This window comes from Scardinius erythrophthalmus, assembly GCF_964197995.2.
Source record: "Scardinius erythrophthalmus genome assembly, chromosome: 1".
Taxonomy (NCBI): Eukaryota; Metazoa; Chordata; class Actinopteri; order Cypriniformes; family Leuciscidae; genus Scardinius; species Scardinius erythrophthalmus.
In genome coordinates, this window is record NC_138221.1 from 61522272 (window position 1) to 61550202 (window position 27931).

General features: G+C 38.1%; 2 protein-coding genes across 2 annotated transcripts in view; both read left to right on the plus strand.

The window, feature by feature from the left end:
* Window positions 1–26195, plus strand: part of LOC308702727 (tripartite motif-containing protein 16-like) — a 662678-nt gene extending 636483 nt beyond the window's left edge. The window contains exon 7 of the mRNA XM_081385803.1: window positions 25423–26195. The gene's annotated coding sequence lies outside the window, so the exon portion shown is untranslated. The remainder of the gene's footprint in view (window positions 1–25422) is intronic.
* LOC308702683 (tripartite motif-containing protein 16-like) lies at window positions 17759–26041 on the plus strand. Its single transcript, XM_081385719.1, has 6 exons — window positions 17759–18404; window positions 22520–22615; window positions 22711–22944; window positions 24007–24166; window positions 24618–24665; window positions 24913–26041. The coding sequence occupies exons 1-6, from the start codon at window positions 17832–17834 to the stop codon at window positions 25434–25436; spliced, it is 1635 nt and encodes a 544-aa protein (XP_081241845.1). The 5' UTR covers window positions 17759–17831; the 3' UTR covers window positions 25437–26041.
* Window positions 26196–27931: the final 1736 nt, after the last annotated feature.

Genomic DNA, 27931 nt, shown 5'->3' on the forward strand with positions numbered 1-27931 from the left:
TTCCCCCAACACGTCCTCACATGCTGTTGGACTTGTAAGTATATTGCTTATAGACCTTATGCGCCAGAGAAACGAGGGCGCCGCCATCTTTAGAATATTGTCTTTGAACTTCCGTTTTTGCGGTCGCTCTGTATATTTCCATGGCGCTGCTGTCCAGGAGTAATTAGCTTTTGAAGTCAGTTTACTTAATGTAAAGTTAACGAAAGTTATCATGAGGACTGTAATGTTTAAAGCAGATGACTTAACAAATGTCAGTCAACCGGGAAGATTTTAAAACGAGCCGTTCATTAATAAACGCAAAATCGCTGCGAAAATACAGACCGGAAGTCAAAAGACAACGAGCGCAGCGCTGAAAAGGGGCGGGGCTACATAAGGTCTATATTGTATATCACTCGGACAAGCTTTCACTCGTTGGTGTGAGCTAAAAAGCACCTGGCGTTCTTGTTGATGGATTAGTGCTAGTAGAAATCTTCGGAGGCTAGCTGTGCTTGTTCGATGTCCGACGATTTGTAACGCGTTGTGTTTATTCCCCAATCGAACTCGTGTAACTGTCTGTCACACGTTATACCGTCCACAGCATTACTTGATAGACAAAAATAGTACAAGAATGAGCATCAAACACAAACAACCCGCTTACGGGTTTTTGTTCGAGGCGCACATACAATACAGACTGCCGACAGTTAAACAGGGCGCGCGCAGCTCTTAAAGGGGCCACACCTTATTTCCACTCGTTACAGCTTCTATCCGACTGAACGGGGACCGGTATACAGGGGGGAGGGGATCAGGCCGTGAGTGAAGAGACTGCTCTGCGTGAGTGGTATTTACGACAGTAACGTTAAATACAAGTAGTCCACAGCGACTCTAGGGGTCATACGCTGATTTCACGCAGCCGTTATTTTGAAATCGAAAGCGAGGCTCCAGTGGGAAGAAAACCGGAAGTGTCGCCTTTAATCACAGGAGAGTCGTGAATGCGAAGGCGTTGTTGTGTTTAATGATGTTTTGTCAATTCTAAAACTGTACATACATTTATTTCATACTTTAGACTATATACATTGAAATTCATTTATAAATAATTTTTTTTTTAAATATAATTCAGAAAGTAAAAAAAGAAGCAGGAATGAACTATATACATATCCTATATTGGATATTAACATCCAATAGTGTAAATCGTGGCAGCAGCTTCAGGTTGGTAGTCCAAAGGCATTGTTGTTTATCTTTACTTCCGGGGTTTTTCCCACCGGAGCCTCACTTTCGATTTCAAAATGGCGGCTGCGTGAAATCAGCGTATTGTTTGACCAAAACGGAAATCCTACATAATGGGGCTTTAAAGGAGAACTCCGGTCATTTTTTTGTAAATTTGGAGTGCTGTGTCAGTACAGAGAACAACGACAAAAATCGGTGTTGCCTACACCGTGTTATCCTCTTTTTAAAATTTGCACCCTGTTGACTTAAATGGGGCAATGTTTAAACCTGCTTTTAGCCTCTTAACATCCTTGATGTGTCATTACAAGTGCCCAGCCATGTGAGTGATTCCTTTCAGAGTGAACATGGTGAATCTGACTGCAGTAGATGTGAAAGATATTAATATTAAAAATATTAATAAAATTGATGTTAATTCAGCCAGCGCACATACCTGTATTTACTTCCTGTTTTTGGTCGAAGTCCACAGTATTCAATTGTCGAGTTCATGCGCGTGATGATAGGTATCTAAGCAACAGCATGATAAATACATGACATAAATAGAATAGAATAGAAATTACATTATTTTAGTTTATCATATGCTTGTCAGTACATTTAGCTGTGACTTTATTTATATATTAAAGGCACACTATACATTTTTCCATTGCAGAGACGGCTCTGCGCGAGTGGTATTTACGACAGTAATGTTAAATACAAGTACTCCACAGCGACTCTAGGGGTCGCTGTTTGACAAAAATGGAAGAATGCATAGTGTGCCTTTAAAGACAGTAGATGTAATTATGCAATTACATATAAGGATGTACTTAAGTCCTACTTAAGTGGGTCAAAACACTTTAAGTTCAGCTAACTGCTTAAAGTATAATGCGTTTTCATTTAATTTTCAGTTAGCATGCATTTAAGTTTTCGAAAAACATTACATTCAGTTTGCACTTAAGTATATTCTTTGAAAGTATTATTTCTGCAATCAGTACTCTTTAAAAAGTATGCTAAAGTGTATACCTCTTTTTTTTTTTTTACAAGGGTAACATCAACAGTAAAGAACAGTTATGGTCACTGTGATTTTGCCGAGTTAGACATGTTCGGTTCAACATATTTTATTGATCCTGAAACAACATTCCTGTCCGAAAATGTACTTATAACCCTATCCCTACCCCTAAACCTAACCCTACCCATAACGTATCCCTAAAACCATCATTTCCGATGGTGAATAACACTGATGTTGAAGCACCTAACCCTGGCTGTAAGCCTAAACTTGACATAAACTGTAAACTCGACCCTCAAATCTGATTGTTTGATTGGATTATTGTTCCAGGATCAACAAAGATGTTGATGCAAAAACATGTTTTACTTGGAAAAACCACGTTCACCGAACAGGTTATAAGCATAGTTGCCTTTTATATCTTCCTTTTAGCATTGTTATTATTGGAACAAACACACTAGTGGAGAAGTATATTTATGGAAGGATGAATGTTGAACAGAGAAAAAGGTGTAAATGAAGGACATGAAGTGTCATCTGTGCAGGGTGTGTGTCTGCTGCTGAAAACTGCAGTTATAGGGCACTTATCGAGCATCTCGGCTTGGACAACAGTGACGAGATGACGTCCCTACGGCCCGTGCATAACTGGACAACTCCTACCAATATTTATATGAACCTGCTTGTGACCTCCATCACAGAAGTGGTATAAATCCAGCATGATTTACTTGAATGTCAATGACACAGGACGTCACGCCGTTGTATTATCATCACTCAACATTTCTTTCTTTCTAAAGGATGAAAAAGCCCAGAGCATCTCAACACAAATCACAGTTATAATTGTAAGTGTTTTCAGAACCCTTTTCACACAGTTTTACTCAACTTATAAAACCATGACATGTGTAATCAGATGTTTTATCTGGAAACAATGATGATAATATTTGTTGATACACTGTCAAGCTATAATTAACAGGTCATCTGAACATAATTTTTGGCGTCGCCCAGTAACTATTTGACTGATGAACCAAAGCGAGTCATTGAAAGGTCTAATTTATTTTAAGTCACATATTATATATGTAGATATTAAAAAATACAAACAAAGTTACACTTTAATTTTTTTTTTTTTTTTTTTAAGCCACTTATTAAACTTGTTACATTGGACCAAGTCGGTTTACCACAAGTTATAATTACTGTTAATGTTATACCCAAAACTTTGCAGGGTTGGAACAGTGAGTTCACCGTATGGAATCCTCATGACTTTTGTGGGATCAATGTCTCTTCAGTTAAAAAAGATATGGTTTGGATTCCAGACATCAACATAATTGAAAGGTATGACAATTTTTTTGCAATTCAACATGGTTTGCTAAGTAAGTAACTAAGGAAGGAAGGAAGGAAAGAAGGGTTTTACAAAAACTTTCAGAACTGACAACTTTCCAGCATTTAGTGAAACCAAGCACGTTCTGGCTGCATGTAGCACCTACTGCTCTGCAGATCCCAAAGTTAGGAAATAAAGATCTCCTAGTCTGTTTTTATCAAGATCCATTACATAATATTATAAGTGAAAAAAAGCTCTGAATCTCCATAGTCTTTAAAGGGTTGATTAGTTCATCCAAAGATGAAAATTCAGACATCATTTTCTCACCCTCATTTTGTCTTAAACCCACAATACTTTCATTCCCTTAGAGTGAATATATGTGAATAAAAGCCTAAATTAAACCTGCTTATCATTGTTATATTCCTTCAGAAGACTTGAATTAAACCGCTCAAATCAAATGGATTACTTTTACGATGTCTTTATGAACTTAATGAAGCTTGAACATTTTGTTTGAATGGACTTTTAATGGAGGGACAGAAATCTCAAATTCTATAAAAACAGATTCTTCATTTATGTTTCGAAGATGAATGAAAGCATTGGAACAACATGAGGTTGAGTAATGGATGACCGCATTTTTATTTTTTGGTTGATCTGTACCTTTTAAAGTTTGCATTTGATTTTATTGAACTACTTTTCTTCTTTTTCTTTCTATTTAGCATCAAGACAGAGTTTGCGACACTAGAGAATCAACATGTGCAGTTGCTTTGTCAAGGCATTGTTCTCACATCTAACACTTTAGCTCTGACCTCGGCCTGCAAGATGGACCTTCACCAGTTTCCCTTTGACGTCCAAAGCTGCAATTTTACCCTTCAGTCTCCAATACATTCAAGTACATCTGAAACTCCGAAATCAATGATGATCAGGGTTGGGCAGAATTCAAAAATGAAGAATTCAGTTAATGAACGTGAAATTGAGTGGAATTTGCCCCACACACAGGATGTTGAATTGGCATTTGAATTGAAATAAAGGAAGAGAAATATATTAAATTACAATCCAGGAGAAATTAAACAATCAAAAACATCATTAATTTGGACAAAAACTGCATTTTGGTGCACAACCCTGATGTTGGCAAACATGATTTTTAACCCTAGAATGCATGAACCAAAAAAGTACACAAATGCATAAAGGGGGTCAAAATGACCCGTATTCAAATGAATGGTTTTCTTTGAAAATAGGTGTCCTATTAATTAAATAACTGATGATACACAAATGTTTTCATATATTAAACATGTTTATTTGTCCACTTTCCTTGTAGGCTATATATGCATTACAAAAGCTGAACTTTATTCTTTATAAAATTCAGTTGTTCTTTTTCTTAACAAACTCATTTAGATTTAACTTTACAAACATTTAAACTTTACTTCCCACGTTTCCCTCAGACCATGTGAAAATGATCTTTTCAGAAAGAGACAGAACATTTTAAATAAAATGTGCACATTTCTAAGCAAACTTTTGGGAAGTTTTTTTATAGCCTTTTCTGTAGCCTTTCTCTAGTCTACTCATATACTGTCTGAGTAGGTTTTACATTTGATGAAGAACTATTACAAAATATACATGTGTATAGTATGAATATTATCAAGCATGAATGTGTGTGGTATGAATGCAGTCTGAATGTACTACATCCGCCACCATGTTAGCATTGTCATGTGAGGTAAAATGATTTATGTAATTTCCATAAATTTTACCACTCCTCTCCCATGGTTTATGGATAGTAAAGTGTCCATTGTATGTGACCTTCAGAATCATGGCAGAAATAGAAGGTCAACTGGTGAATACGGTTCAGTTTGACCCCCTTTATGCATTCATGTGGTAGTGAGACAAACAAACAAATCCCATCCTATGCATATTTGAAATTAAAGTAATTGAAATGTCTGTTGTTGATTTTCTCTCAGGCATGGAGCTCCTAATTAACCCTTTCTCTGATGCATCATTCCTGACCCTCAGCTCCAAGAAGGCCTTTCAGACTCAGGGAGAGTGGGAACTCCTCAGTATAAATATTTCTAAAAGCAGTGCCAATACTATAGGACCAGACCAGGATCAGCTGATATATACGGTACAGAGCAGAACGATAAGAATCACATAATTATAGATTATCATTAACGTGAATGGTGCACTTCAAATTAAACTAACTTTAGCTGGAAAATATCTTTATTCAAGAACCGCTATAAAGCCAAAACAACCCTTTGAAACAATCTACATTGTTAAAAGCGCTATATAAATGAAGAAGACTTGACTTGACTTGACTTCAAGTCACTTCAGTAAGTAAGTCTCAACAGTAAAACAATGATGTAACTGTGACGATTAGGCTTGGACACAATGACACTTGTACTGCTCAATAAACCTGTGTTGTCTTCTCACCTGATACCTGAGTCTGGTATATTCCCTGACAACATTGTCATTTAACTGTTAAATAACACGCAGTTAAGTGTCCAAAATCATTACATTCAGATCACACTTAAGTATATTCTTTCAAAGTATATTATTTCCATAATAAGTACTCTTTTTAAAAGTATGCTAAAGTATTCTTTTTCACCTTTCAGATAAAAATTTCCTTCATTATATAGTTCATTTATATAATGTATAAATTGTATACATTATACATTATATATGTGTAATGTGTAAGTATGAATATTTTGTATAACTTCGTAGCATGCATTTAACAGCTATTACGACACAATTTCACACAGTATTCTCTTGAATCGTTTATCTGATATTGGTATCACTGGTATTCCTTATGCCTGGTTTACTTCATACCTTTCAAACCGCACACAGTTTGTACAACTAAAAAAATTTCATTCCCAACCTTCTTCTGTTAGCTGTGGTGTCCCCCAAGGTTCTGTCCTAGGCCCCCTATTGTTTCTAATTTACCTTCTCCCACTCTGCAATATCTTTTCAAAATTCGGTATTAAATTTCACTGTTACGCTGATGATACACAGCTTTACATATCTACAAACCCTGATTCCATTCTCCCCCTTGCCTGTCTTACCAACTGCCTTCACGAAATAAATGTTTGGTTTTCTGCCAATTTTCTGCCACTTAATGGCAGTAAGACTGAAGTATACTCCTCATTGGTACTAATTCTACTCTCTCTAAGTCATGAAGTTTTTCATTATCCATTGACGGTTCTTCCACTTCTCCCTGCCGCCAGGTTAGGAACTTGGGGGTCATCTTTGACAGTACCCTTTAATTTGAAGCTCACATTAATAACATAACCAGGTCTTGTTATTTTCATCTCCGCAATATTGCTCGCCTCCGTCCATTTCTCACTCCGCATAGTCCCTCTATTCTTGTTCATTCGCTTGTCACCTCCCGCATTGATTATTGTAACTCTCTATAATCTGGTTTACCACACAAATCTCTTCATAAACTCCAGCTGATTCAGAATTCTGCAGCTCGTATCATAACCCGGACTTCACCTATTCAACACATCACCCCATCACTTCAACAGCTACATTGGCTTCCTATCAACTTTCGGATTGAATTTAAAATTCTCCTCCTCACATACAAATCTCTTCATAACCTCGCTCCACCTTACCTTTCAGACCTCTTACAGCCCTAAACTCTCCGTTCCTCTTCACTGGGTCTCCTCCATACACCTTCTGCTCGCCTTGCCACCATGGGCCATAGGGCCTTTAGTCGTGTTTCTCCTCGTCTTTGTAATTCTCTCCCAGTCAACATCCGTAATTCAGACTCGTTAGCTCAATTTAAAGTCAAACTTAAAACTAATTTATTCAGAACTGCGTATTACTTTGTGCACTCAAGTCCAGTACTTTTTTTTTATTGGTGTTTTTTATTGGCATTGTTATTTACTGTTATTTTCTGTTATAATATTGTTACTGTTGCTACTTGTTGTATGGTGACCTTGAGTGGTTTGAAAGGCGCCTTAAATAAAATGCATTATTATTATTATTATTATTATTATTACAAAATACGAAAACCACTGCTAGAGAAAACAAGTTTTTCAGTAATATAACTTTTGACTTAAAACCTTACAGATAAGATACAGACCTTGTAACATCTAGCTCCGGTCTCCCATGTTAATGTAAAGTTGCTCTGATAAAGCATTTAAAGAAGTGTCTGTTCTTGCAGATCACCATGCAGAGGAGACCTGTACTGTATGTCATTATTTTTCTGATGCCAGTATTGTACTTCCTTGTGCTGGATTTGGCCTCATTCTTCATCGATTCAAGTGGAGGAGAGAAGCTTAGTTTTAAAGTAACTTTACTTCTGGCTATTTCTGTGTTACTGCTGCTTCTTAAAGACATGCTGTCCTCGCCAGCCAGTAATATCCCTCTGATTGGTGAGTTCATTAGAGTAGAGAGTGTATGTAGCAAATCAGCATATTCTAATTATTTCTGAAGGATCATGTGACACTGACTGAAGTAATGATGTTGAAAAGTCAGTATATCTATAACAGAATAAATCAATATATTCTATTAAATATATTAAAACAGAAAACAGTTCTTTTAAATTGTAATATTTCACAATATTACTGCTTTTTATTGCAAATGCAGCCTTGGTGAGCATAAGACACTGCTTAAAAAACTTTTGACTATTTTTTTAAATGTTTTTTCAGGGATGTATTGTGTTGTCATCTTCACTCTCATGGGCATCAGTGTTCTGGAGACTATTTTTGTGAATTTTCTGATGGCTAAAGGAAATCAGACAGTTTCAGTAGCAGCAATGGAAAGCACATCTGCTCTTTCTGGTAAATATTCACCCAACATCTAATAACGAGGGGCATTTTATTAGTTAGTTATCCATGCACATTCCCATTACTCATCTTAATGTGATTTGGATGTTGGCATCTTTGCTCCATGAACTTATTGTTCAAGAGCTGTAAATGCTATCTGAGCTTTCTATATCTGAACTTTTTGCATCAGGCAGGGAAAAATGAAAATTAATTTCACTCTTTTATGAGTTCTTCAAAAGAAATTGATCCTTGATAAAACATCTTATATTTCAAATAAATACATATATAATTCCTCTCACAGAGAGCGTAAAGGACACAACGGGCCCTTCAGACTCAGTAGCAGACAGCAGAGAAGAGCGGTCGTACACTCTTAACGTTCTGAAGCAGATCCTCATGGAGTTTCAGGCTCATCAAAACCATCAAGAGAGGAAACCCCTGTGCTGGACCAGAGTGGCAACAATAATACATGTTATCTTCTTTTTTCTGTACGTAACCTCTGTTATTGTGTTTCTGATATCACTGTCCATGGCTTGGTTCACATGAGTTAATATCCTCTTATAGGCCTGTACATGAGATGCAGGCTTTCGTAACACGGCATGTTTCATTAGAAATATTAAAATATAGATAAGCCAATATTTTTCCTTTTTAGTTACTGTACTGTACATTCTACTGAAGTACATTAACTTGAAAATTAGCTTCAAAAGGGAATTTTTGCAGCAATGCCATTTTCTTAGTGTGAAGATCATTTTAATAATTTGAAGAACCTTTTTTTCCGCTATATAAAGAAACTGGGAAATGGAAAGATTCCATGGATGTTAAAGGTTCTTCATGGACCCACAGGTGCAAGAGTGTAAGACTGTGATATGTAATTTGTGAAAAGAAAGATTCAAATAAAACTTAAATATAGTGCAATCCATTTCTAAATGCACATTTTATGTACATGATAAAAATTATAGTAATATAATATCTTTGATAACACTTTTTTTTTTTTGGTGTCACAAATCATTAAAACAAGATAATTATACTATTTTGACATAAAAAAATATAAAAAGGATGAAAATATTCCATTCTTTATTACCAAGTTTCACAAAAACTTTTTAAAACATTTGTTGCATTTTTTAGGGCTGGGCAACAGTTAATCACATCCAAAATGAAAGTTTGTGTTTACGTGTGTGTACTGTGTATAATTATTTTGTATATATAAATACGCACTCATGTATATATTTAAGACATTTTACAAATATTTTACATATTAATAACATATTTTTCTTAAATGTATGCATGTGTGTGTATTTATTTATACAATATAATTATACACAGTACACACACATATATATTGTAAACACAAACTTTTATGCTGGATGTGATTAATCGTTGCCCAGCCCTCATTTTTTTATTGGTTTAACAAGTTGAGCAAGCCTGAATCTGCACAGGGACACAAGGCTCAAAATTCATTTATGCACTTTCTGAAAGTGCATAAATGAATTTTAAGCCGTGAAGACAGACAATAATTTCCTTCTTCAGCACGGCACAATCATTTGCCTGGTCCTTTGGGAGGAATAAATAGATCCGCTGTGGCTCTCCCATCTCGGTTTGATCTCAGTCCTCTCGAGTAACTATAACCTCGAAAGTATGGAGGAACGTTTATGTTTTTGGACATTGTGATGATGCCATAATCATTCTGGACGTGCCTAATTCTCTGATCTTATCATGTGTATAAGATTTGAACTTATGGTTATTTATCATATATCTGTGAAGCTACAACATGAAATCCAGCAATATTTCTGTAATCAGTTATTCTGAAGGATATTGAAATCACATAGTGCATTATAACATTTTAAACTCCTGCTTGACTTAGAAACACACAGACATCAACACTCAGCATTTGAATCTCAACAATGGTGACAATCAAAAGTTTCATGTCGCAATGCATGCTGGGTTCAGTATAAAACTCCCAGCATGCACTGCTGCATGAATAAATTAATTAAAAAATGATTGCCACCATTGTTGAGAGACATGCTGATTTCTACCAGACAGTGTAGTTCTGTTTCTTTGGTTGTGCATGATGTGTTAAAAAAATCATCATTGTAACTCATTGCTGTAGTTTCACAGTGGTGGTAATGTAACACTTTCGATAAAGGATTAAACTCTGATTGAGATTAGTGAACGAACGGCTATATGATGATTTTGTCATCTTAATCAATATAACCGCAATCATTTGTAAGCCCGCGCTCAATCGGCCCAATGTAGGCATCCGACCAGCGGGGAAGGTCTCTGCGTGTTACTGTCTTTTCTTATGGCAAAGTATTTTTGATTAAATGAAATACATTTTCTCATATGTATTTTCTTGTTATTTCATCTGACTGCATAAATGAAAAGGTTTTAATGATATCTGTGCATCATTGTGAATGAATGTTTGACTATTCCTTTTAACTCTTTACTGCAAATAATGAGTCCTTTAGAATAAAATCAAATGTTTACAATTTATTATGTCAGGTAAATATACCATGCCAAATACATAATATACATAACATATATAAAGCGCTATATAAATGTAACAAACAAACAAAACATAATCAATTCAAAGATAATCAATACAAAACATCAAATGCTCTGGAATAAAGAGAAGAGATGCGAACCCGACATTAGTGCACAGACATTTTGAGGGGCAGGGGCTCAAGTGAAATAAAGGGCACTTCTCATAATTACGTTTTTTTTTTTTTTTTTTAAACAAAAAAGTATATATATTAACTCAACTCTGACTTCCTTTTTAAAAAAATTATTAAAAAAGTTAATTAATTTTATCTTCCTCAAACTCACGCAATTGTTTCATTTTCAAAAGATGTCTACAAAATAATCAGTTCACACAGAAACCATGGTCTCCTTAGTATTCACTAGGTTTATAGAGCAGCAAAGGGAACCATTCCACAATGTGCATGTTTTGAAAACATTTTCTATGCTACTAGTTTCAAGTATATATTTAGAATAACCTAAATAACTGCATCAAGCAGAGGGGCGTGTTTTACTAATAATTTGTTTATTTTTGCACAAGGCACTACATCATTTTAATTATTTTGGTGTTATCAGAATACATAACACTTTAAAATCAACACAAATATTCACTCTAAACTGAAGAGGGCTGTTGCTGCTATTTTGTTAACTTTACTGAAAAAAATCACTGCAAAAAAGATTGACAAAATACAAAAATACAGCAATTTAATAAAATTATATAAAAAAAAAGGTATTCTACTTCAAAATAAAATCTGTTACTTCCATTCCCTGGTTGTCTCTCCTTCCTCCCTTACAGCGGCAACCTTCTGAAGGTCCATGTCCCTGTAGATGTTTATGCATGTACATCGGTAAAATCCACTATCGGTCGACCTCTAATGTACACACACATACACAATAACCGATGGTGACTGACATGGACTTAGTTTCACATTTGAGGGAGGACTGTATCATCATCATCAAATAAAACCTTCAAAATCCACATTTAGATGGAGTTTGTTTTAAACCTACTACACTCTTAAAAATATTTTGTGGCTTAGTAAATATTACAGAAATATTTAACTTTATTAACTTAATAAAATCTCTGAAAATCTTACTTGATTGTTTGAATTAAACTTACCAAAATAATTGAGTAAAAATTCAATAAAAGCCAATGTCATGTATGTGGTTGTATGGAATACTATTTTATAAAGGTTTAGAGGAAATAAAAAAAGTTAAATTACTCATAAATAAAAAGTTTATAAATATTGTTATTTTTAATGTTTAATGTTAACTTATTTCTACTCAGTTTTATGTATTAATGTACCAGATGCAGTTACTCAGATTTACTACATTTTTTAGAGTGTATCCTCCATCTGTTTGCATCTGTAGATTTCTTCTAAATTCACCAATTTAGATTTCTAAATTTCAGGGGGAAAGGCTCTTGATGTAAGTCATTAACTGGGGACGTTCTGTATGCAAATTAGGCGTCAACTAGTTAAAGGGTTAGTTCACTTTGAAATTAAATTTTGGTATGTTTTAGCTTACCTCAAGGGCATCCAAGATGTAGGTGTCTTTTTTTCCGCAGTAGTTTAAATTTTGATATTTTTAGGTCAAACCGTTGTCTGTCAGTCGTATAATGCAGGTCTATGGTCACGGTCTCAAAGAGCATGCACAGAGTCCAAATTAAAACAATTCCCCATCGTCCAAATTAAACAATTCCCCATCGTAAGTACACATTGATGGCCTAAGACACGAAACGAGCGGTTTGTGTGAGAAAACGAACAGTATTTATATCGTTTTTACCTCTTATAACACTGCCACGTCCAAGTGATCTGAGGGCGCGCGCGCATCCTGGTGTGTGACATGTACGCAGACTGGTGCATAGATATATACACTAGATATCGCCTTAAAGACATTCGTTCCAATGACCTGCCGTAGACAAGGCGGGTCACAACTAGGGATGTCCCGATCCGATCACGTGATCGGAAATCGGGCCCGATCACGTGTTTTCAGACTCGATCGGAATCGGACGTTACCTCCCGATCAGGACTCGGATATATATGTATATATATTCTTATTATTTTTTAACACATCTATAGTGGCACAGAGTTACGCCGGTTTCACACTGCATGCGCGTAAGCAGCGCAGGAGCAGTGTGTATGGTGAGCAGGAGCAGGACACGCGCGTTTTGCTTTCACACTGGCAGTGTTTGTCACGCGCGGCTGAACCGCGGGTTGTGTACAGACAGAGTACTCTAATGGATAAGTTGGCATTGCTTTTTTTCGTTTTCAAATACATTTAAGAGAAAAGACTTGTCAAGAAGCTTATTTTATTAATAATTTCATTTATATAACTTTTGGTTCATCTTTGTTTTTATTGTTATGGCAACAAGTTTGTTTTTGGAAAAACATTTTTTTTTACATTGCTGTTGGTCATTTGATTGACTGTTTAAAACACAATAGATATCATAAATGCACTTTTGGGATAAAACTGCGGTGTATTTTGGCCATGATCAATCTATTGTTACTTTAATGCAGCAAAAATAGACTCGGCGCCGAAACGATCGCGGTACTTCTGCTCTGCTATACGCATTGCCGCGCCACCTCTGCGTGCGGTGTGAATGCTCTAAAGCCTGGTTTAATCTGTTAACATGGGCGGCAAAAAAAAAAAAATGCGCTGCACGCTCTGCTAACAGTGCAGTGTGAAACCGGCGTAAGAGTTAGGAGTGCAGTTCCTAAAAGCACATTACTGGCTTTGCAAACACTGTGGCACTTTTATTTTTTATTTGTTTACATGCCTACCGGGTATTTTAAGTTGAGGTGCTATTTGTTTATATATTAGACTTTTTTATATTTACTGTTGCACTTAAGTCCAAAAGTGAAGAATTTATTTATTAGCCTACTTGATTGTTCAAGCTACCTCACAGAAGTGCTCTGTTTGTTAACAGAGTTGTTGAATGTTAAAATAAGGTGAATTAAATAAAAAATAAGGAACATCCTGGATCTGTTTTTTCGCTCTTCTTTATTCTTTTATTATGTATTATAGAAGTATCGGATCGGGACTCGGTATCGGCAGATACTCAAAATCAAATGACTCGGACTCGGACTCGGAGGCAAAAAAACCTGATCGGGACATCCCTAGTCACAACATCTAGTGTATATATCTATGCACCAGTCTGCGCACACGTCACACACCAGGATGCGCGCGCGCCCTCAGATCACTTGGACGGACCTGATATTTAGATATACTATTCTTCAATAAATATATTTGTTTGACAGGGAAGCTGTGCGCAAACAGGAATATATATTATATTATCAAAAATAGAAAAAAAGCACCCCAGAAAAAAGGGCACTTTCTCTCCAGGAATAAAAAGGGCAGGTGCTCAAGCCCCCTTTGATGTCTATGTGTGCACGTGCCTGGAAATACATGATGCTGAGAGTCCTGGTGACTCTCAATATTCACAGGCTGATCTGGGTTACAGAATCGCGCCAATCTTCTAGTTGCATTTCATTATATAGACAGAAACTTCTTTCACATGGAAACATCTGCTAACAATGGGAATTTACATTCAGAGTTGACACCTTTTGGGGGTATGAGACCATTTGTCTAGAGAACCACCCTCCTCTGTGTGCCAGTTATCTCTAAACTCTTAAAAACCTTATTACCTTTTGTTTTACTTATTTGGGAATGAGACACTTGTACCAGTCGCACTGAGACATTTCAAATGATAGTAAACATGTATAATACTTGATGATAATTATTCACATTAAACCATATAGATTCTTGTGTGAGTTTTGGCGATCTCAGCATGAGGGAGAAGGAGTGGGGGATGAGGGGAAGAAATGCAGACTAAAAATGATTTGGAGGTGAGACTTTCGTCTCGATAGTGCACAAGGGTGATTTCAAATGTTAATTTCCTTTGTTCTCTCAGAGAGTAGTTCTCTCTTCGTTCTTCCAGTTTTTCCAGTCTTACACATTCACAAACCGTGTGTGCACAAGTGTGGCTTGCAAAACCACTGTTCAAGCAGCAAGAGAATCAGCATCCCAACTAAAGCAAACACTGATCTCCATAATGGTAACTTCAACCCAAACATGTTCAATTAAACATCTCAGTAACAACTTCTGTAGATGTATGACATAAATAATGTTATACTGGTTAATATTAAGTGTAATAATGTGTAATGGCTGGAAGTCATTTGTAGTTCTTGTGTTTCCCTATTTTCTGTTCGTGTGTTCCTCTTTCCTTCAGTGATTCTGCTTGTTAACAGCAGGTGTTCATCACTAATGCTCAACAATCACTTACATATTCCCTTAATTATCTCACTGCAACACTATCAATGTTAGTTTTTACTCTTTGTAGTGTGGATTTTCTTGTGGGGTTGAAAGGGTTAACAGTGTAAGATAAAAAGACACACCCACAAAACATATTTTAACAGTAATAAACTGTAAGTTATAAAACAGGTATATGCTGGCAACACTGTTGCAGTTTACTGTAAAATAAATTTTTGGGGTCACCATTGTGCTGAAGAGTAGAGCCTGTGCTTCAGTGCAGGAGAAGATCTAGAAACATTGATGATATGCTGCATGTTGCTTTATTTAACAGGCGGCGACTGTGTAGTTGCTGGTCTAGTGGAAATATCTTTATTTACAATATTTTTTAGTGGTTTCTGATTAAATAAGTTCACATTAATACTTTGCCCATATTATTAGTGCATTGTAAATGCTAATACATTTAAATGATAGTTGGTCAGTTTAAGGCAGTCGGTTTCTGCAAGTGAAATTAGTTAACTCGAGTTTTAATTTAGTGTTAAAACTCATTTGTTAAAAACATTTTTACAGTAACATACTGTAGATTACAGTAAAGAACTGTACAATTAACAATAAATTATAAGCAACAGTGTTGCCAGTATTTTACTGTAAAAATTTTGCCTCCACGTCCCCCCGATTGCTCGTGAGCTTCTCCTCCTGTCCGTACGGTAATTTCTCTACTGTGCGACAGAGAGTCGCGGGTTATGACGCAATCGTTAGCCTATTTTTACAAAAATTGCTTCTACGGGGCCATAACGTAAGATACAAGGTAATGGAGCCTTTTACACATTTTCGTGTTTCTTTAGAAATAAAAAATGGACAAATGGAGTCTTTAAACGCCTCAGATGTAAAGTTATTCGCATACTCTCCACTGCTGATAGCCCACACAAACACAGTGATGGGGACATCGATCTCTCTTTTTCTTTTCTGACAATAAACATCGCTGATTAAATCGTGAGAAACTGATAAAGCGTGGATTGAGGAAGTGTATTACATGACGTTTGAGGCGTCGATGAGACTAGCGATTGGTGCCTGTGCAGTGTGTGCATCTCTACAGCTCTGATTTGGACTGACACCATGTAAGTAAATAATGTCTTCAGTCGTTGTCCCTCCTTGCTATTCTACATGACGGCAAGATTTTGAAAAGACTGGCTTGTTCCCTTATATTATCCGGGTTAAGTTTGCACCATAGCCTAGACTAGCTCTAACGTAGCTACTCACCAGGACACCTGGCCAACCCTCCACTCATTCTCCTCACACCAATTTCCTCCCCTCTCTCACGCCTGACCGGTTATAAATTGTAGGGCTGTGGTCCATAAAGAATTTGATGGTTTCACACATCCTCAGTCGTTCTCCAAATAGCCATAATACAGTAAGAATCTAGCAGAGTATGGGTTGCGAGTGCCTCTTATGACGTCATCACCCAGTTACTAAAAAAACACGCTACCTTTGAAGAAACCCCAATAAATGTTATTTTAACGCATTTTAAGACAGAAATAATGAAATATATACATATAGAGCACTTTAATTTACACATTAATTGGCTGTGGTGGTTAACCTGCAATTTACACTTTAAATTTGAAATCTCTCTAATTATGTCTTGAATACGTGTTCTTTTTTGCTGTGAATTGAATGCTACATTTTTTTTGTTTCAAACTTTCAAACCGACATTCAGGTGTTTATAAAAATAAATAATGCATGAAGCTAGAATAAAATTTGGAATTTAGGTTTCTGCCTAAATTAATACATGATGTTAGCTAACTGCATGATCTATCATGCATGAGCTTTTTGACCAGACAACAATCAGGCAGGCTAAGATCATTATATCTGATAACTCTCATGTGTTGTTTTCAGAGTTTTAACTTTTGAACACAGGAATGAGGTACAGGGTTCCTTTGTGCAAATTCAACAGGTATAAGCGCTCATTTGTTCCTCTCTCAATTAAGCTCATATATAATCAGCGATGAATGTGTGACCATGAATTTATTAATGTACTGTGTATCTGTGATTGAATGTTATGTATGGACATGATATGATATTACTTTTGCACAAGCAGATTTTAGAAAATGGTGATTTGCAATTTGCACAGCTCTTTGAGAAGCCTTAATGTTCTATGTACTTTCTGTCTTTTAACTGTTTTAACCATGTACCTGTGTTCTGTCTTTGTTGTAATCTTTTTGTAGCAATCTCTTTATATCCAAAACGAATTTATCCTCGGGGAGACAAATAAAGCTACTTTGACTTTGACTTTGACTTTGATATTATCTTAGAACTGTACATTCTGACAAATGGACATTGCTTTGACACAGTAGAATCATTCATTTTCTATAAAGGTGCTTTGAAACGATATCCATTGTTAAAAGCGCTATATAAATAACTGTACATTTAAAAAAAAAAATAAAAAAAAAATGCTGTAGTCTAAAGGCAAATACACTACATGACTTCTGTCCAGATATTTCCCACTAATTTCCAGTCTGGAGAAGATTATCATCTAGAGTCATGAATTTTGAGTTTGTCATTCATAAATAAAACTTCTCTCTGTTATTCATATGCTTTTAACTCGTAATTCAATGTTTTCGACTCCACTTGAAGAGCACATACTGTAAACACAGCAGTAAAGTGACTCTCCTTCATCAGGAAGGAGGAAGCTGCTTTACATACACTCCTGTTTTACATACGTCACTCAAACACAGAAGCAGGAAACTATTTCAGCTCCTCAGTTCAGAGAAACAGAAACTGAAGTATCGTTGAGCTGTTGTGTGTTTGTGTCTCTCTGTATTCATGCAGTAAAATGGCAGAAGCCAGATTTTCTCAGGATGAGTTCACATGTCCAGTGTGTCTGGATCTCCTGAAGGAACCAGTGGCCATTCCCTGTGGACACAGTTACTGTAAGATCTGTATTACAGACTGCTGGGATCAGGAGGATGAGAAGAGAGTCTACAGCTGCCCTCAGTGCAGACAGACCTTCAGTCCAAGACCTGCTTTAGCTAAAAACACCATTCTGGCTGAACTGGTGGAGAAACTGAAGAAGAATAAACTTCCTGCTGACTGTTACGCTGGAGCTGGAGACGTGCAGTGTGACGTCTGTACTGGAAGAAAATACAAAGCCGTCAAGTCCTGTCTGGTGTGTCAGGAATCTTACTGTCAAGCTCATTTTGACCGTCATGAGGAATTTCACTCTCGTAAGCCACACAAAGTGATTGATGCCACTGGACGACTGCAGGACATGATCTGCCGTAAACATGATAAAGAGCTAGAAATGTTCTGTATCACTGATCAACAGTGCATCTGTGTTCTGTGTAAGCTGTATGAACATAAAAACCACAAAACTGTTTCAACTGCAGCACAGAGGACAAAGAAACAGGTATGAACTGAGAGGGAATGATCACACAGAAATGAAAGTGTCTTCATTTACACACTCATTTACTCATTTTGTTCCAAACCGGTTTGACTGAATTCAATTCAATTCAATTCAATTCAAATTTATTTGTATAGCGCTTTGAAACAATACATATTGTTTCAAAGCAGCTTTACAGAAAGTGAATTCCCTTTCAGTCGGGTAACGTTCGACTTAGTCGACTAAGGAGGACCTTCTCTCTCAAGGGCAGGGCACCATTTGGCACCTACATCCAGACCTGTGGAGACTCCAGGTCTGGTCCCTGGACGGGAAGTGGAGGTTCTGAGGGGTCTACCACAAGCTGTCGTAGACACTATCACCTCTGCTAGAGCCTCCTCCACGAGACTGGCTTATGCATCGAGGTGGAACCTGTTCGTCGATTGGTGTTCTTCTCACGGAGAAAACCCCCGAGTTTGTTCGGTCGGATCGGTGCTTTCTTTCCTGCAAGAGGGGTTGGAGCGGGGGCTGTCTCCCTCCACCCTCAAAGTGTATGTTGCCTCTATTGCCGCACATCACGATGCAGTTTGTGAGAAATCCCTGGGGAAGCACGATCTGATCGTCAGGTTCCTTAAGGGAGCATGGAGGTTGAACCCTCCTCGCATCTCTTCCATATCCTCTTGGGACCTATCTCTGGTGTTAACAGCACTTCAGAGACCTCCCTTTGAGCCCCTGCGGACAGTGGAGTTAAAAATTCTGTCTCTCAAGACAGTTCTCTTGCTTGCACTGGCTTCTATCAAGAGGGTAGGGGACCTGCACGTTTTCTCGGTAGACGAATCGTGCCTGGAATTCGGGCCGGCTGACTCTCAGGTGACACTGAGACCTCGGCCCGGATATGTGCCAAAAGTTCCCACTACTCCCTTTTGAGATCAAGTGGTGATCTTGCAAGCGCTGCCCCTGGAGGAGGCAGACTCAACCCTAGCTTTTCTCTGTCCAGTCCGTGCCTTACAGACTTATCTGGACAGAATGCAAAGCTTTAGAACCTCAGATCAGCTCTTCATCTGTTTCGGAGGCCTGCAGAAAGGGAAGGCAGTCTCTAAGCAAAGGCTGGCCCACTGGATAGTGGATGCCATCATCTTGGCATACGATACCCAAGGTGTACCTTGTCCCCCAGGGTTGCATGCCCACTCCGCCCGGAGTGTTGCTGCTTCCTGGGTGCTGGCGCAGGGTGCCTCGCTGGCAGATGTTTGTAGAGCTGCGGGTTGGGCGACACCTAATACGTTTGCTAGGTTTTATAGCTTACGTGTTGAGCCAGTAGCTTCTCAGGTGCTCTCTTCAAATAGAGGACACCCTTGAGTCAAGCACGCTCATGTCGGCTTACTACGTACGACTAAGTCTCCATTCCCTCCTTCAGGGAACGAGGGTTACATTGGTAACCGAGACGTTTCTTCTGTGGAATATAAAAGATGACATTTTGAAGAATGTCTCATCTATTTTAGTTTATATATTGAAAGTCATTGTAAGTCAATGGAGTAAAAAAGTTTCAATCTCCAAAAAGGAGAAAAAGCAAAGTAATCTAAACAACTAGTGGTTAAAGAAAGGAGTACGCTTAAGTGTATTGACATGCACTTGTAGTGTACTTCAATTTAAAAGTGTATTTAAAAAAAAGAAAAACTGCACTTGCAGATGAAAGGCCACTTAAGTGCACTTAAAAAGAGTCAACTTTCATGACTGTTTCATAAGTACACTTTATTAAGTACACTTTTTCATAATGTAAAATTAAAAGTTTTACTTTAAAGTACATTTCAATAATATTTAATATTTATATTTAACTCAATAGAATTATGAAATTACATTATATACTTCTTACTTAAGTGGGTGAAAAAGTCACTCTTAAGTTCAGCTATTTGCTTTATATTTACATTTAAACTATAATACATTTTCATTTAATAGCAATTAACATGCAATTACGTGTCTGAAAACATTACGTTCAGTTCACACTTATTTCACAATTATATTCTTTTAAAGCAGTGTTTCCCAACCTTTTTTCTGTCATGGCACCCAAAAGTTTCTATATTTTGCCAAAGGGCGAGCTTGGACCCGAAGCCTCGCAATTTGCCGTTAGAAGTGAAAATACTTTCATCTTTGCCTTGCATTTTTGTGTTTAGGTCACTGCAATTAACTCTGCATATCCCGAATTCTCCTGATTGAGGAACGTTTTTAACTCTTCCCTCAGTTCGTAGAGTCGTGCCAAAACCTTGTCGCGTGATAGCCATCGAACGGCCGTATGTAATACGGAAATAGACGGCTCTTCAGTGGGCGTGCCTTGATGAAATGAACTATATCTACTGCTCTGTCCAGTACATCAGAGAGTTCCTTCAGGAGCGTCTTTGCTACCAGTGCTTCCCTATGTAAAAAGCAATGAGTGGCTTTCACATGTGGGTTTTGCGCTCTGACTCTGCTAATGAAGCCCTTTGTACTCCCCGTCATGGAAGTGGCCCCATCAGTACACAAACTGTGACAGTTCTTCCAATTCAACCCCCCTTGTTCAAGATACTCTGTTGTCACACAATATATTTCTTCTCCTGTTGTTTTGTCTGGCATTGATTTACAAAATAAAAAAGTTTCTCTAATGCTGTCGCCATCAACGAATTGAACATTTGCCAGGAGCTGTGCGTGCCCACTAATGTCAGTCCACTCATCCAGCTGCAAGGAAAATTTTCCGCTTGATCTTATTTTTTCCAAAACCACACTTTCAATGTCTGAAGACATTTCATTTATTCGCCTGCTAATTGTATTGTTTGACAGGGGAACCTTTGATATTTATTTTACTGCTTGTGGGCCTAGCATGGTATTAACGATGGCTTTGCATGCTGGTAAGATTACAGTCTCAGCGATCGTGTGGGTTTTTTCGATTTAGCTACTATTTCAGCCACAAGATAGCTTGCCTTTAAAGCTTTCTCAGACACCTTTGTACTCTTCATCATAATTCCCTCTTGTTTTTCGTGTTGCATTCTCAGTCGAATAAAATATTCTGCATCCTTGCTCACTAGAGATGGGTGATTTTTTTTTTTTTTTTTTTGTCAGATGCCGTTTCAGTTTGCTAGGAACCATTGATTCATTCAACAATTTTTCCCCACATACCAGACACAGAGGAAGGCACATGATGGATCTCCGATAAAGATAAAGCCATATGACAAGTAATTGTTGATATACTGTCTTTTCTTCTTCTTACTGCTGCTTTCAGCAGCCCGCTCTGGACTGCTACATGAGGAAGTAGACGGTACAGAAGCATCTGGAGCTTTTCTTTTAACAAATCTGTCCATATTCTTTTACACTACACACGCATCGTCGTCACACACAAATTGTTAAGGATAATAAAACATTTGCGTACATTACGCATACAGACGTTGACGTGCTGACAGGTCAGTGAGGGGGCGGATGGATTTTTTAAATTTATTGTGTGTGTCTCTTATTTGTTATTTCAGACATTAGATATTCATCATATATATTAATTGATTTATTCACTTAAATATACTTATTCACTTTTTTTATTCACAAAAAAAAATAAAAAAAATAATTTGAAGGACTTTTACACGGCACCCCTGTTCTCGTCAGACGGCACCCCGGTTGGGAAACACTGTTTTAAAGTATATAATTTCCAAAATAAGTGCACTCTTTAAAATATGTTACTTTTAAAAGAGCCTTTTATACTTCACAAATCAAATCATTGATAAATGATGTTTGTGTCATGACATCATGGTGTTTAGTCATGTGACTGTGACATGAAAGAACCAATGAGGTTTGATGTTATTGACGCGTCACTATATTTTATTTGGCCTCTGTAAACCGCTGAGACATTCTTCTAAATATCTTCTGTTGTGTCTCACAATAGACAGAAAGTCATACAGGTTTGGAGCGACATGAGGGAGAGTAAATGATGATACTAATGATATAAAACTAGGCACTGATGAAATACTGCTGACATTCATTTCAGGAAACCATGAATCTGTGGTTTGAACCAGACAGTAAAAACTTACCATGCAAGATCTTTAACCACTTCACCAACTCTGGATTCATGTAACTTTAATGTTTGTATGACAGTAGTTTTATGTGTCATTCCCTGTCATTGGTTTGTCCTCCAGAAACAGCTGAAGGAGACGCAGATGAAGATCCGTCAGAGAATCCAGCAGAGACAGAAAGATCTTCAGCATCTGAGAGAGGCTGTGAAGTCTCATAAGGTGAGTCTGGAGAAGAAGAGAAGTTTGAGACGTCTCAGTTTGGACTCTGTCAGTCGTGCTGAAGCCACTGTGTGATTGTGATGTGTGTGTAACAGCGCTCTGCACAGACAGCAGTGGAGGACAGTGAGAGGATCTTCACTGAGATCATCCGCTCCATTGAGAGAAGCTGCTCTGAGGTCACACAGCGGATCAGAGATCAGGAAAAAACTGCAGTGAGTCGAGCTGAAGGACAACTGGAGCGACTGGAGCAGGAGATCAATGATCTGAGGAGGAGAGACGCTGAGCTGGAGCAGCTTTCACACACACAAGATCACATCCAGTTCCTGCAGGTAACAGAGATCTAGAAGAACAGGATCATAGTGGACTTGAGCAAGATCCTGCTATGACAGAGAAACATTTCATGAGAGCAGAATGAGCCGTTGACTGAGATGTTGTCAGGAATTCAGTCAGATTCAGTCAAGTGTTGTGTTATCATATAATCATCAGTCAGACTCTCATCTGATCATCTTCTGTTTAAAGAGACACACTTACAAAGCCCTGGGAAATTTACCATTAAATATTAACTCATTTTTCCTTCTGGTTTCTTCTGTCTTGATGAAATCAGTGAACTTGATGGTATCAATATCCAGCCAACTAGATTTTTCATCCTCATTTTAATGAAGTGTTTTATTTCTACTAAAATAATTTCAGTAATTGGCACCAAAATTTGGTCAGGTGATCTTCAAAGTTGATAATATTGATTATGTTCATAAAATTAAACAAACAATTTTCAATAGAAATTACATTGAGTATATTTTAGTTTATCATAAATGTGTGTCAGTTCATTCAGCAGTAAATAACTGTATTTCAAAGACAATAGAAATAATTCTGAAATTACATATAAAGATACTTAAATCCTACTTAAGTTGGTTAAAAAGCTTTCTAAATATTAGCTAATTGCATTTAATATAAATTTAGACTATAAGACATTCATTTAATTAAAATAATTATTTTAATTATAATTTTATAAATAATTAACTGTCTGAAAGCATTACATTCAATCTGCTCTTAAGTATATGAGGAGTTCACTAAAAAGGTCATTTAAGTGAAATAACTGAACTTAAATAGCTTGATAAAAATTATCATTCTAGAAGAATATTTCAGATGGCACTTAGAGGCTTTTGCATCTGAACACTTCATATATTTAAATGATATTATTATTAAGTGTCAAATACTAGAGTTTGTAGCATTAAATGATGAATATGAGGAGAATGTGCTGATTGTGTGAAAGTGCTGGATTGAAGCGAGTCACTGAAGAGAAGTCAAGTCAACAAGAGCCGCTCAGATCTGATATAGTGCAGGTTATTGGCTGAAGTGTGGAGATGATGAGTTTTGATTTCTGTTTTCTGTAGAGTTTCCAGTCTCTCTCAGCACCTCCTGAATCTACAGACGAACCCGACGTTTCCTTCAGTTCTCTCTCCTCTTTTGATGGCGTGAGAGAATCTGTCCGTCAGCTGAGAGACAAACTGGAGGATTTCTGCAAAGAGGAGATCAAGAAGATCTCAGACGGAGGTAAAGTCCTGCGCCTCGTTTATACAGACGTGTGGAGAAAGATCCCAAATCTGAACGTACAACCGTTTCTGAAATGTTCCTACGATTTATAATACATCCATTTGCAGAAAAATGTAATTAAATACATCCCAGTTTTAAATCACAGTCATTAATAAATTAAATTCAAGTCCATAAAAATCCTCCTACAGAACGGCCACAGATATCTCTTGATGATTCAGAAATACGGACTCATCATCGTGGACAAGCGTTTATATACACATGACGGAGGATGAAATCCAAGAAATTTAGGATCAATCCGATGTGTGTGTTTAATAAATGAAGCCCCTGGAGATTATTAATCTGCTCTCAGAAATGAGTCCATCATCTAATATTATAGAGCATCATATTAGAAATGAATGTATTTTATCTTGTAATTTCTCTTCACACTGTTCATGTCTGTTTATTTCCACAGTCACTTTCACCAACATAAATCCCAAGACCAGGAACGACTTCCTACAATGTGAGTCACTAGAAAACAAGCAGAAAAACTCACTGAATGTGTTCATGTTCTTCCTGTAGAAGGAGAAATAAATCATGATAGAAGAGTTTTATAATTGATCATGTAAATGATGATTTCCACAGGATATTTGGTCAGCTGTACTGAGACACTGATGATACACTGAACATTGATTCATGAAGAGTTCAGATACATTAAAAAATCAGACAGATTCATAATTCCTGTTTCTGATGTGTTTTCTCTCCATCAGATTCCCATCAGCTCACTCTGGATCTGAACACAGTGAATAAACTCCTCTGTATGTCTGAGAGGAACAGAGTGATTACTGGCACTTACACAGAGCAGCCGTATCCTGATCATCCAGACAGATTTGATCATTATTATCAGGTGTTGTGTAGAGAGAGTGTGTGTGGACGCTGTTACTGGGAGATTGAGTGGACTGGGAATAGTGGTGTGTGTATATCAGTGTCATTTAAGAGCATCAGCAGGAAGGGAAGGGGTAATGAGTGTGCGTTTGGATATAATGATCAGTCCTGGAGATTGTACTGCTCTTCCTCCAGTTACACATTCAGACACAATAACATAGGCACTGTTCTCCCTGTAATGCCCATCAGCAGAAGAATAGGAGTGTATGTGGATCACAGTGCAGGAACTCTGTCCTTCTACAGCGTCTCTGACACAATGAGCCTCATCCACACAGTCCAGACCACATTCACTCAGATGCTCTATCCTGGGTTTTGGGTTGGTTCTGGATCATCAGTGAAACTGTGTTGATGTTTCAGAACAGATTGTAGAGAGATTTTACCCAGAATACTTTGAGCTGCACGATAAATCAGTAACAATGAGATACAGAGACGCCTATTTTAATTTTCTTTAATATCTTAACTTCTGTCACAGAAATAACAGAATAAATGTGTGTATTAAATCCTTTATAGAGACTGTAAGAATGGCGTTTGTGTGTGTGTGTGTGTGTGTGTGTGTGTGTGTGTGTGTGTTTATCAAGCTATTATTGTATTTATGGAAATCATATTCATTTAGTTTTTATTGTAGTGACACATAATAATTTTAATATTACTATTAAAAGTACCTTTCATTTGAAATTATTAAACACAAACAAAATGAACAGATTGAGGATAGTGTGGTTTTTAATAATGAAATAACAGAAATGGTTGTGAACAATGTAAGGAGTGAAGATGTGGAAAATGACATTAGTAGTGGAGAAAATAGTGCTGGAAAACAATCACAGTTCAAAATGTGAGGAAAATTGTGATGTAGAGGATGAGGGATGAAGAAGCACTTTCTGAGATTTCAGATATTGGGTCACAAGGGATGGAAATCATGAACTCTTAACAAGAAATAAATTACATTCACATCATTTGATAAAGTTGTTGATGTAAAATAGTTATTTCCAGATATGGAGAAATATATCAGTGTTGTTGCAAAAAGCAGTGAGCTCTAGTTCTGGATAAAAATAAAAGATTCCAGCTGAAAAAGATGCTAATGAAATTAAGGAAAAGAAAAGTGCAGCTTCACGAAAATATTAACTCTGTGCTTTTTCTTTTCTGTCTGTCTTCTTCTTGCTTCTCTATATGGGTGTGTGGAGAGTCTGATCATAATGAGAACATGGTTAAACCTGTGTAAAATCAGGGCATTTTTGTGTAGATGTAGCGAGGGCAGCGAGAGACACGTGTTTCCTTTCAGTCGGGTAACGTTCGATCGTACCGACTGATGGGGATCACGCCAGGGAGCCAGATGTCTTCGATATAGTATACAAATCAAGCCAAATGAGCTTTGGCAGGTGTGCAATCCACCCCCCACCCTGCAGCGCAGGTATAACAGGGAAGTGGATGCACCCACCATTCATTCTTTTCGCTTCGGAGCCGATCGGTGGTTATGTCGATATCTCTGAAAGTGTACTTTAATAACAAGCCTGTGTGTGTCGACACTTCTGTTGGAAGCTCTCCCAGTGCTGACGTTACAGCGTGTTGCAGCGGTGATCGCAAGCTTCTGAATCTCTTAACTGCTGTTCTCACAACAACCTTTGTGTTTGTTGGCTGACGGTCAGTTTAAGGGCGAGGAAAGTGAGTGCTTCACTGACGGGGTTTCCCGTCAGTGTCACAGCAGACATCCCTATGTGCTCCAGCACTGGTGAAGGGCGTTATTCCAAGGAAGTAAACATCTTTATCTTTTTCATCTTTCTTCTCCGGAAGAAGGATGTCTTTCCACCTGTGCGCTGCTGGATGTGGTCGTTCCCTAGCCCTCTGTGATGGTCACAATTTCTGTGTCGCGTGTTTGGGCATACAACACGTTGAGGCAGCTTTTGTGGATGGTGCATGTTTTCTGTGTGAAAATATGCCTATCTCGGTGTTGAGATCTAGACTTTCGTTCGCTCACGAATGTAGAGTCCCTGATTTTGCGCCACTCCCTCGCAGGTGGTGTGAGTCAGGTGATCGCAGAGTTGTGTTTGAGGCTCCGCCCGGAGATTAGTCCCCGTGGACTCATCACAACTCCTTCACATCGATTCCTTTGAATTCTAGTGTTGAGCGCACTGATTCATCTGTAATGGGTGAATTAGACGTTCCATTGGAAATTCACCAGGGGGATAGGATGCCGACCACTACATTTGAGGGCGAGCTGTATACTGTCGGGGACGATTCCCCCGTGCTGTCCCCCCTGGGTTGTACAGCATGGCCTGAGTCAGATCCACAATCGTCAGCTATACTGAAACGGGCCGCCGAGGCTGTCGGGCTCGAGTGGAATCCTCCGCCCGGGCCCGCTCAGTCTCTGCTGGATGATTGGTTTCTTGGAGCGGGTCGGGCTCTGCCCACCGCTCCAGTACCTTTCTTTCCCGAGATGCATGGGGAGCTAACCAGGTCATGGAAGGCACCCTTTACTGCCTTAAGTGACCAGGATGGCTCCTTCCCCCTTGCTACCCTTGAGTTCGGCGCGACAATTGGTTATACGGCGATCCCTCCGGTGGAGCGGTCTGTTCTGGCACACCTGTGTCCGGCGGCCGCTACATCCGGCTCTGGAGAACCGTGTTTCTCCTCACAGGCTCTGGAGTCGTTGTCTGCTTTGTCAGACGCGGCTTATGGAGCCTGTGGGCAAGCCTCCGCCTCTATGCACGCCTTGGCCGTGTTACAGCTTTTTCAGGCTAAAACACTCCAGGACGTGCAAAAGGGTAGGCCAGACTGTCAGCTCATGGGTGAGGCCGAGGGCGCCCCCCTAAGGCAGCTCAGCCTGTTAGGCCCCCACCACAGCTCGGGCCT

Bases quoted from the DNA above. Each gene is read 5' to 3' on its own strand.
- LOC308702683 (XM_081385719.1), top strand. From the start codon at position 17,832: ATGGCAGAAGCCAGATTTTCTCAGGATGAGTTCACATGTCCAGTGTGT. The intron at 22,616-22,710 runs GTGAGTCTGGAG...TGTGTGTAACAG, and splicing joins AGGCTGTGAAGTCTCATAAG to CGCTCTGCACAGACAGCAGT. The intron at 22,945-24,006 runs GTAACAGAGATC...TGTTTTCTGTAG, and splicing joins ATCACATCCAGTTCCTGCAG to AGTTTCCAGTCTCTCTCAGC.